The following is a 12,452-nucleotide window of genomic DNA, read 5'->3' on the forward strand; positions in this document are numbered from 1 at the left end:
GGTAGAAGAAAAAATATAAGAAATCTGCAAGCGAAGAGACCGTGAGAACCGGTAAAAGCAGACACGTCTGCTTTTACCGGTTCTCACAGTCTCGATACGTTCCTCCGAAACGTCGGTTAACACCACATATACACGGTCCCAAATCCCAGAAGACTGCTTTCTTAATAGATATTGTCTAGGAAATGTTAACTGAAGTGACTGCTTCAGCCAGTATTCCCCACCCCTAGGAGGAGTGAGGTTCGGGAAATTACTGGAGTAAATACAATTAATTCTGAATAAAATATATTAACAGGCAGATAATATGCGATTATCGTCGTGTTATCATTTCCTTATTTGCGGTAGTTCAATTATGTTTCATAAATTTTAGGCATTCCTATACCTCCTAAGGCTCTAAATAAGAGCATGTTCGTTTGTTTGTTTTATACATTTCCACACCGTTGAGCCTATTTCCAAGAAATTTAGCATGATGTTAGAGGGCCTCCCGGGGGAGTTTTGGGCATTTTAAATCCAAATTTCTTCTTAACTTAAGCATCCTCCCAAAAATGCTGTCAAAATCATGCTGGTGTGTGTTGAGGTGGCTTACATTCCATTGGGTTTCGCGGGAAAGGGACCTACTTGGCCTATATAGTTAGCTTTTATAGCTTATATTATATTCATTTAATTTGCATTTTTTAATAAAGGACAATTTATAATTGTAATAGATCAGTTAATTTTCTTAATATTCTATTAAAAAGTAAAAAAGTAAAGGTATCCCTGTAACAGGCCGTGAAGGCCCATAGGGTTGTGAGATGTTGAGGTTCCCACATTTTCTAGACAATCGGCTCATAGATGGCGGCAAGGTTGTCAGCCCTACGCGCCGGCCGCCCTTTACCCCCAAGGATATTCCAAAAACATTCCTGGTACTCATTTCTGTTAGAGGCTGAGTCGACCCCAGGGCCACAGTGCGGTTGGAAGGATTAGGTAAATTAAAAAATCCAATGACCTCATGGGGACTTGAACCCGCGACCTTCCGGTTTGCAGCATAGTGCCTCAACCAACTACGCTACCCCTCTATTACTTTATATTAATAGCATTAAGACGAAAATTACAACTTTTCTATCTATCTATGGCTCTACAGCCCTCTCAGTTTCTTAATCTATACACAGAAGCTAGGACTCCTTGGACCAGTGATCAGTCCGTCGCAAGGCTGCTACCTACATACATAACACAGACACAGAATAAACGCACACAGATATCCTTGAATGGGATTCAAACCCACGATCCCGGCATTAGAGCGAGAGAAGACAGTTCATGCCTTAGACCGCGCGGCCGCTGTGATCGGCTTTCCCAGGTACTACACTTCCTAATTGCACGTGTGCACAACGCTCCGGAAAAGCCGAGTATATGAAATGAGGTACAACGAAATATAATGGGACTTAATCCACTTTGCTGTGTAATTTCCACGTACGAAGAGCGGTTCTTCTTATGGGAGATAATGAGGCCCTGGTCTGGAGGCTCTGACATTCCGAACACAACAAAGCCGAGAAGGCTCAATTGACGCGTGTCCCTGGAGGCTGGCTTTGTGCTACATGGAACAGCTCTTTGAGGGGCTGAATAATTCAACGAGAGAGTGGCAGTTGCATGATTACAACGTAAGAGGCACGACTAATAAGATACGAAAATACTTCAGTTTGAGTAAACAGTTCTCCAAATGTGGTCTTTTCGATATTACACACTTCAGTGAATTGTTAACTAGCACTCGGGTTCCATAAAATTAAGGATATTTCTTAAAATGTTAATGTCTATCAGATTCTCAAGAAAGACTTTGATCCATGCGGAGTAAGTAAGCAAAGTTATTCCTGTGTTCAATTAAACACTTACGACTTGAAGACGTATGCAGGAGTGGAGGTGTAGTTCCATATATTCTTAATCTCGACCAAACCGCTTTACCTGCAGGAAAAGAACGCCCCTGGATAGGAGGCTGGTTGTGTCCGTAGTCGGTCTGAACGTTGTGGTGAAAAGAAATATTTCTTACCCTTGCTGGGAATCGAATCACATTCCTCGGTAGCCCGTTCTCTATATAGAGTGAACTATTAATTGAGTAGTTATATAAAAAAGGTAAGTAATTTTATTCTTCTGTTTATTGCTGGTAAGCTTTGCCAGAAGAAAAAAACTTTATGAATATTTATACAAAATTCCCGAGAAGCCTTGAACCAATGCCAAACTGTTTTTTGTGACATCAACGAATGTCATCAGGAACTTAAGAACGCATTGAGGAAGTCAAAAGCACCAGTTGTTCTATGAGAAATGAATCTGTTTGGATCATCTTAGGACGTAGGAAGAGAAGTAAACATCACAGCAACACATTTATTAAGTAAACAAAGGTAAAGCTATCCCTACAGCAGGCCGTGGAGGTCCATACGGTTGTGAGAGGTTGAGCCTCTCACATTTTCTAGAATATCTGCTCACAGATGGCGGTAAGGTTGTCAGCCTTACGCGCCGACCGCCCTTTACCCCCTAGGGTGATTCTTGGTACTCATTTCTGTTAAAGGCTGAGTTGACCCCAGGGCCATAGTGCGGCTGGAATGATTAGGTCAATTAGATAATCCAATGACCTCATCGGTATTCGAACCAGCGACCTTCCGGCTTGAAGCATAGTGCCTCAACCAACTGCGCTATCGCGTACCCCCGGTAAGTAAGTAAATAAACATACTGTAAAAGTTTATACTGGTAGTAGAACCTTGGGGATTTTGCGTACCCTGAACTACTTGAGGGTAGTGCCAGCGGAAACTAAGCTTCTGATAGGGTCATTCATTCCATTGAAGTCGAATGGTAGGGGTCAGACGTAGGTAGCCCGCTTGCCCTCTACGTTAAGGGTTGAGCGTGGTGCTAACATCACCCCGGGAAACAATAAATATCAGGCAACTTAAGGATGGATGTCGAATGATAGGGAATCAACACATGTGGTAACGCAGACCATGTTACGAGACGACCACAGCATCAAGGACTAAGTAAATAAGTAGAAATTTAATTTGCACTTTGAGACGATCAATGAAAAGCAACTTTTTTTCGTTTCATTAATATCATTACCTACTTACTTAATCCGCTCCTCTTATGCCTTATGGTGTCGAGGTTGTTTTTTCATTTTGATTATTTTACAGACGTTAGTAATTCTTGGACGAGTGATCAGCTCGTCGCAAGGCCTCTACGTAAACAAAGGACAACACAAACGTAGAATAAACACATACACATACCAAACATACATGCCTTGTGTGGGATTCGAACCCACGATCCCGGTTTCCTAGCGAGCGAAGGAAATATATGCATTAGGCCGCTGGACTACCGTGACCGGCCATTGATATCATACTAGCACAAAAACAGTAAGAAAGACGAGAAGGCATGAGGCCCGTGAAGAATGTGCAGGTCTCTTAATAACGACTAGCCCTGACGATTCATATTCAAAACAGTGACGATTCTGGCAGGTAGGAAACTGATGAAGTCTCTTAGACGACTTTATGTCACTAAAGTGATTTTTCGCTGCTTTGTGCAGAAAATGTGAAAAGAAGAAATGTAACGAACTCTGAATGATGACCTTTCGATACTGCGTTCCAAGTCTCGAACTAAGGAAACAGAATATTCCAGAGGAAACGTTCATAGAATATATTAATATTTATTATATGTTTTCACCCCGGTCACGGTAGCCGAGCGGTCTAAGGCATGCACTGTCTTCGCTCGTTTGGAAACCGGGATCGTGGGTTCGAATCCCGAATCCCACTCAGCGCATGGATGTTTAGTTTGTGTGTGTGTGTGTTTTTCTGTGTTTGTGTACAGGTAGAGGCCTTGCGACGAGCTGATCACCCGCCCAAAGAGTCCTACCGAAAGTGAACGGAGAAGTTCATGGAAGTAGGCCTAGGCCCACTGGGGCTGTAGTGCCAAGGAAAAAAAATATGTTTTCACGGCATGATAATTATGTAATTAACATATTATATGACCGTCTATCCGCCTATACGGGGTACGCAGTAGCGCAGTTAGTTGAGGCACTTTGCTACAAGCCGGAAGGTTGTAGTTTCAATTCCCAATGAGGTCACTGTGTAGGTAGCGGCCTTGCGAAGGGACTGATCTCCAGTCCAATGAGTCCTACCGACTGTGTATAGGATTACGGAACTGAAAAAGCGGCAAGGGCCCAATAAAGGTCTGTAGAGCCATTGACGAATGAATGAATGAATGAATGAATGAATGAAGCATATAATTACAAGCCTGAACCCACTAAACAACATCATAGGTTAAAAAGATTAGGCGAATATAAGGTTTTATATATTTATCGCAGGTTTTTTTCTTCTTCTTCTTTCTTAACAAGAAGAACATCATTAAATAGCTTCGGTACATATCCAGATCCTTACATATGCTACATCCACTTCAACTGCATGAATAGAGCTCCAAGCTAGATGAAAGGGGTTCATTAGTTAAGGATTTGCAGTGGAGTTCTGTTTAAGATATATTTTATCTCTTTACAACATTATAAACGAGATACCTGACTACATACTTACTGGTAAATCTTTCATTTTCATGCAGAATTATCTCATTTAAGGCAAAAGATTTATTAGCATTCTATGCTTGTTTCAGACTCGGCTATCCCTTGTTATTTCGATTCAGTTCCACGGACAATTTCGCTTAGAAGTTTATCTCATGTTGAAGATTAGTGACTTCTATGATGTGACACCGTATTTATTTATAGCACTGTGAGATGACACTTCTAAAACAGACAGCAGCTACTTGTTCATCAAAATACACAGTGTCGTATCCTAAAGACAACAGCTATCTATCTACCAAACTACACGGAGTCACATCCCAGAAAACAGAAGGTACCTAACTACCTACTAGATTACAAGGAGTACATCCCAGAAGACAGAAGGTACCTTTCTACCAGAATCTTTACATCCAAGAAAACTGCCCCATTTCTTAGTCACTTCCTTGAGAACTTGAAATTGCAGCCTTGTGTCGCTTTTGCAAACGGTAAAGAAATCTCCCTAAGTTTCCATGTCACCTGCTTCCTTCAACCACCGTCACAGAGCATTCGCAGTGGAACTTCAGAAGTCGTTACTGCCTTAGGCTTTACTCGCGCATCGAACGGTCCAAACAGTGGAAATCTGTCCGAACTCTGTTGGCAATTTACATAGCTCAATTTCCCGCAGGAAGGCCGATTAATCTGGCTAATCCTTCATGTTCTTCAGTTCCCCAAGCAAATACGGGAATACTAGACATCCAACATCCGTACTAGACTCATAATTCATACGTCTCATAGCAGTGTCTTACAGAAATAAAAGCTATATAAATTGGTGCAATAATGATTCTGCCAATATGCAGGTATGTGTCAAAGGTTTTGAGGATTTGTGCCTATGTCATGTGATAGGTAGTGGCAGCAGATCATTAATAAGCAAAACTAATATAAAGATACAGTTGAAATTTTACAGTGCTATGACTTTCCTGCTACCAAAGGCACAATAGATCACTGTGGTCGCGGTGCAAGGGCCAAGAAGGCCCACCTCTTCTACATTCATTCATGTTACCATTCAGTCCAGAATCTTTCGTCTTTTCGTCTGCTGTCCAAAAACACAAAAATTAGAATATACAAAACTATAATTTTGCCTGTGGTTCTGTATGGGTGTGAAACTTGGTCTCTGACATTAAGGTAGGAACAAGACTGAGGGTGTTTGAGAACAGGGTGTTGAGGAGAATATTTGGACAGAAGAGAGATGAAGTGACAGAAGGTTTGAGAAAACTGCATAATGAGGAGCTTCATAATCTGTACCCTTCTCCAGTATAATTAGAATGATTAAGTCAAGGAGGATGAGGTGGGCAGGGAATGTAGAACGAATGGGGGAGAAAAAGAATGCATAGAGGATATTGGTGAGAGAGTCAGAAGGAAAGAGACAACTGCGAAGACCAAGACGTAGGTGGGTGGACTATATTAGAATGGATCTTAGAGAGATAGGATGGGATAGTATGTATTTGATTGATCATCTGGCTCAGGATAGGGACCACTGGAGGGCTCTTGTGAACACGGTAAAGAACTTTCGGGTTCCATAAAATGCTAGGAAGTTCTTGAGTAGCAGCAGAATTGGCAGCTCCTCAAGAAGAGCTCAGCTCCATGAGTAAGTAAGTAAGTAAGTAAGTAAGTAAGTAAATAAGTAAATAAATGACTTTCCTGATAATGATACAGGCCTATCGGTGGATAGGATGGTTTGGATGGAAGTTTCAGAACAAACAGGAGAAAACAATTAGGTACGTTTCTCTCCGTAACGTTCTAGAACATGTACAATACTCAGTGAAGTAGTAATTATCAATGTGGAGAAAGAATAGTAAGAGAAACAAAAGCATGCATGCCATGTTATTTTATTCAAATTGAAGAAAACTGAATACCTCGAAGAATTTTACCGCAAAATCTGTGGGACGTAAAGATGTATGGCTTCCTAGAATGGTTCGAAGAAAATGTGTGCCGTTCACCACGGATACAGTAGTTTCTCTCTCACAAAACAGATGGCAGCACAGATTAAGATTGCCACTATGTTTCCAGGTAATAGCATTCAAATGCATAAATCTGACATCTATATACTAATCTGTGAATAAAAGCTTATACTCCTCATCCTACCTTCTCCATGTTTGCTGCACCGACGTCATCTGGTGCCGCCACGCCGGAGCAGACAACCCGTTTGAGGCGCAGTTTATTCACATGGAAGGCGGAACCATAGCAGTACATGAGGATCATTGTGGTGGGAAAGTAGAACAAACAGGATGACAATATACGCAGGCTCGGCCTCGAGAAGAAGGGATCGCAAGCCAGCAGGCCTGTTGGGTTGAAGTAGTAGCCGCCCCGCGACAGCACCATCACAGCGAACAGCGTCACAGATGTCACCCACATCAGACTTATCACTGCGACGCAGCCCTGCGACAGATCACACATCTACACACAACCATCTTCACGCGTTCAGGGTATGGATACACTGGCGTCCGATATTTAATTGCGTTTCCCCTTTCCATGTGCGGCAGCAACTTGAAATCTGAAATACATTTGATTATATTGTACCGTAGATATATATGGGGAACAGGGATAGCATAGCGATAGGCTAAGGGCTGGAGGGCTGGGATTCAATTCTTAGAAGGGGCAAGAGACTTTTCTCTCCTCCACAGCATCCAGACCGGCTCTTGGGCCCATCAAACGTACTAACCAATGGGTACCGAGGGCATTTTCCCCGGAAGTAGAGCGGCGGGGGTGCAAAGCCGGCCACTCACATTTTTTTATTGCTAGTGGGGTGGGACTAAGTCCCTTGTACTGCGGAAACTTCTGGTCTATTGTACGAGCCCCAGATAATAGATGAGGGTTAATGTGGAGCAATTGGTGGAATGAAGATTGGCAGGGGAAACCGAAGTACTCGGAGAAATCTGCCCCAGCGCCACTTTGTCCACCACAAATCCCACTTGACCAGATCCGAGATCGAACTCAGGCCGCCGCGGTGAGAAGCCAGCGACTAACCGCTTGAGCTATGCGTGGCCTCCGGCCACTCACTTATATCTAGTGTCGAGATCAAGAATGGTGGAGCTATACCTCCCCCCCCCCGCACACACATCTCCATGAAATGGTAATTGATTAATTAAGCACATGGAAAATTTAAACTTTTTATATGATTGTTAAAATTGTGGTCTTTTTGGGGTGTGATGTCGTGCAGTATTGTGGTCGGATACTGAAGTTTCGGAGAAAAATACTTCCTCCAGCTTCAGGGTTGAAGTGTGTAGATGAAAGAATAGGTAAACATATTACACAGAAGGTGATCGTGAGGCCCAAAGAAACTAGAGGTAGGAGTTCGGTACATTATAGTAGGGATAAATGGACAAATGAGGCCCTTCAAGGGGCATGGTGATTTATTACTGAATCTATGCACTTCAACCCCTTAAATAGAGACGATATGTTCATCCGAGAAGTCGAGTGCCCTTCAACTGAATTCATGGCCTTATAACCCAGAAGTTAGAACTCTTCAATAAGATTGTCTACCGCAAGATATTCAACTTCTGTAAGCAATCAATGAAATCACAATCAAGTAACTACAGTGACAAGAATTTCCAGTAGCTGGGTACATTTCTTTGGAAGTCTTTAGCGCTGTAGACTTTCGGGAAACTTCAACTGACGATTCGTAATAAATTACCATACTTCCCCTTCTTTCTGTCGCTTTAACTTTGCATTTCTGAGATTACAATCAAGCTTTCAGAAGTTTTGGCAAAGAGAACTCAATGTATGCAAACCATCGCGCAATTCGGGATTGTAGGCAACCACCAGAATATTAGACGTTCGATAATCGTAAGCGAAGCAGAGATAGATCGTGTCACTCCAAACAAATATTAACATTTTGAGACTAAAGATTACTTTTTCCATTTTAATATTATCCTCCCACCTATGTCTAGCTCTTCAAAGTGGTTTCTTCCCCTTTTGGCTTTTCCACCAAATCCCGTATGCATTCCTCCTCTCCCCAATGCGTGCTACATGCTCCGCCCATCTCATTCTCCATTATTTAATCGTTCTAATTATATTTGGCGAAGAAAACAAATTCCGAAGTTCCTTATTAAGCAATTTTCTTAAACCTCTTTCACTTCATCCCTCTTCGATCAAAATATTCTCCTCAACACCCTGTTCTCAAATACCCTCAGCCTATGATCCTCCCTTAATATCAGAGATCAAATTTCATATATATACAAAACCACAGATAAAAATTATAATAACATTTTGTATAATAAGAGAATTAGAATGGGGACTGGATTAATCCGGCTCAGGATAGACAGACAGATAGACAGACAGACAGATAGATAGACAGATATACAGACAGATATACAGATAGATAGATAGATAGATAGATAGATAGATAGATAGATAGATAGATAGATAGATAGATAGACAGACAGAGTTCACGTGAGAGTTGTATGTTGGCCTCATGTTGGGCAGACACTGCTTGTGGCCACTGAGGCCACGTTAAGTCAGAATGTTGTGAAATGCCCTGGGTGTGTGGTGGACTCTCGGTGGGTCGAAATAAATACCGCAGTTGGCTTGTCTGTTCAGCAACTTACGGGACTTAGCGGAGGCAGGAGAGCAGACACCTTGGGTACGGTTCAGTTTCCAGGATCATGGCGTCATTAATGCATGCGACCTCACGTTGGTGGTTTCGCTGCAGGGATTACAACCCAGAACAAGAAAATGTTACTAGAGCAGGACAGATCTATTGACCAAAATCGAACACTGGTCGGGACATCAACTCTCATAGCTACAGTATTCCGGTATTTCCTTTGCACAGGTCCATCTAATGTCTACATTAACATACATCACAACCCTTCCCCGCCTGTTCCCCCTTATTTGTAATCTCGCTCGACGCAACATAACCTCTGTCCTTCAGACTGAGACAGGCTCTTACAAAGAGAGCTTACTTAAGAGGCAACACCTGTGATTTTATTCCGAAAAAATTTGGTTCGATTCTCAGCCAAAACATGGATTATCCTGAGGATTTTCGTTGTTTTCTCAGTCACTTCACGAAAATATCGGAATAGGACATTAAATTATGTCATGACTGCTTAATTGCACATCAAATACAAATTAATTCTTTACCGTCAGCTGATCCTTTGCCGCTAGTCTGAGTTACGGACAGTGTCCTTAGATGAACGCCTCTGTGGTCTAGTCTGTGGTTCCTGGCTACAGATCCAGAGGTCCGGGTTTGATTCCCGGTGCCACCAGATTTTGTGGAACGGGGTCCATTCAGCCTCGTCAGGATAATTGAGGAGATATTTCAAGGAAATAGCGACTATGGTCTAGAAAACCGAAATTAACGGCCGTGTGAATTCGTTGCGCTGACCACGCGACACCCTCTATCCGCTAAAGTTGGCACTAACTTTGCCGACAAGCGGCGGTGTCTCGGTCGATATAGTTCACTTGCAGACTATAGACCACGGAGTTTGTTTGTCGTTAGATAAACAAACACTAATCTGAAACTTTCAGTGACTGTAGACCTTCGTGTACTTCGGAAAATCCATATTCAAAATGTTATTTGAAATTGAATATGGCCACTGAAAATTTTCGCCTCAGAAAGACGCAACAACATATTGTTCTTCATCTATTAAACTGGATCAGTTCGGTGCAGATATGTTTACATTATTGTAATAAAATGAGAAACACTTAAAGTAATTCGCTTATTGTGCCATAATCCAATAGCTGGTCCACAAATTGTGACCTGCCTACGTGGCATTAATTAAACTAAAACACCAAAGCTACTGTAGGCTTTGTGCTACCGCTGCTGGGTAACATGGCTGCCTGCGGTCTAACGGAATGACGGCGGGAGACACATGAGTTAACAGAGACACCTCCAGTGACCACTGAAGCCACACAAATAACCTTATGCCCCCCTAAGAGCGAGCTTTAAAGCAACATGCGATGAGCTAGGGGGATGTTACTGGTTGAAATCTCGGCCGAAACATCAGTCATTCTAACTGGGATTATTCGTGATCTTACTCAGTCCACTTGGTAGTTGGTTGGGATAGTACAAACGAAAGTAATTTCCACTATTTTTCTTCAACTTTCATCACAACCACCTCACCTAATTCGACGCTCTATAACAATTTAACTTGATACAACTTCGTTAATTAAGTAACTACTTCAAATTAATTTATTCATTATGTAGTTTTTGCTACAAATCATTTAGACGTTTCAGATATATTCGTATAAGGCCTAAGCAATAATCCAGGGGCCCGTTATGTTCATCAGAACTGGAAATGTAAGGAAACAAATATGGAGCGGCCTCCGTAGTCTAGAGGTAACGTTCCCACCTCATGACTCGTGGTACGCGGGTTCAAACACGGCGGAGGTCGTGGAATTTTTAAGGGCGGAAAAATTCAGGGAACAAGTCCTCCGGGAGGGACTTTAAGCCGTGGGTCCCGTGTCGTAGCTTTACGGCACGTAAAAGAACCTCATATCTCCAAAGGAGGTCACTGAGCCAAATTCAAGGACGTTTCCCGCCCAACAGTAGTCTCTATCGCCTCTGATAGATGGGGGAAGCTTTATAGATACCACCAAGCCAGTAGAGGCCCAACTCGCTGGCCTAAGTCGGGACTGATGGTACGCACCAATATCGGTAGGGTATAGAGACTGGTAAAATATCATAGAGGGAAGCACAATGGACCAATACTGGTCTAAGTGCATGGGGAAACCCGCCCTCTCCAATAATTAACTAACTAAACAAATACTGGGTTGAAGAGGACTGTCTTCGGGGATGTAACGCAGTGTAGTCCGGTACTTCACTTTGCGCCTACTTCTTCACGGCTACTTCAATCTTGAAGATGGATGCAATATTTAACTCCGAAATGTAGGTGAACTTCTGCAGGACTAGAAGGTGTTATATACCAGAAGATAATACTCTTCAGTCACGTGTTTGAGAAATTCAAGACGTTAATTTTGAAGAAAATCTGGTTATGAATACGTGATACAGACTGAATTGGTTAAAGATCGTATCAAGTATTAGTTATGTCACATTTTGGCCCCCGTTACAAAAAAAGTTGCCCGTTACAGGTACCTACAGTATATCTGAGTGACCACGTTCTTCTAACTTGTCTGTGTAATCCAACCGTTTCCTCACCGCACACATTTACACCCTGAAGATTGAGACAGCATACTTTTCCGAAACTAGGGTATCCACTTATAAGACTACGGGGTATCACAACCCAGAACACTACATTATAAATAATCATTGCCATCAAAACATCAATACTTACGTAAGAAATCACTTTAAATAAGAGTTATCCTAAAAAAAATAAATCTCACCTTCAGGAGTTGGTAATTGTTTTCATCGTCCAAATATATTTAATGAAAAATGCATATATGGTTTTAGTGGGAAAGCCACTAGGAAGATCTAGACTTAGTGGGAAGATAATATTAAAACAGATCTTCCAAAAGAAAGATGAGGTGATATGGAGTGAATTAATTTGGCTCACAATTGGGACCAGGGGAGTGCTCTTGTGAACGTGGTGATGAAATATCAGATTCAATAGAACGTTGGGAAATTCTTGAATAGCTGTGTAACTGCTAGTTTCACAAGAAGGACTTAGTTCACATACTTCATGCGTGCCAGTAAGAAAAGCATATTTAATGATAATTTTATATTCTATGTCAAGAAAACCGAGATTAACGGCCGTGGGGATCCGTTTGGCTGACCACGTGACACCCTCTATCCGCAAAATTTGGAACTAACTTCGCCGACTAGCGGCGCTCGCTCGGTTGGTATAGTTCACTTGTGGACTACAGGTTACGGAGTTTGTTTTTATTTATGATAGAAAAACTGATTCCGTAAAATGAAAATACATACCAATTATCAATAGAACCTCCGTCGAGTGTAACAATATATATTCTTGTCACCATTTTCTCACATTTGCCTTACATGTTTCGGCTCACA

General features: G+C 42.0%; 1 protein-coding gene across 3 annotated transcripts in view; it reads right to left on the bottom strand.

Annotated features, from left to right (window-relative positions):
* Positions 1-12,452, bottom strand: part of LOC111868432 (trace amine-associated receptor 8c) — a 157,704-nt gene that overhangs the window by 40,664 nt on the left and 104,588 nt on the right. Inside the window, exon 5 of one of the 3 annotated variants that reach the window (XM_023859050.2) lies at positions 6,629-6,940. The exons of 1 other annotated variant lie outside the window; for it this stretch is intronic. In XM_023859050.2, the coding sequence (XP_023714818.1) occupies positions 6,629-6,940 (312 nt within the window). The remainder of the gene's footprint in view (positions 1-6,628; positions 6,941-12,452) is intronic. One more of the 3 variants, XM_023859051.2, reaches the window with a different exon arrangement.

The sequence above is a fragment of the Cryptotermes secundus genome, unplaced genomic scaffold (genome assembly GCF_002891405.2).
Source record: "Cryptotermes secundus unplaced genomic scaffold, Csec_1.0 scaffold106, whole genome shotgun sequence".
Classification (NCBI taxonomy): Eukaryota; Metazoa; Arthropoda; class Insecta; order Blattodea; family Kalotermitidae; genus Cryptotermes; species Cryptotermes secundus.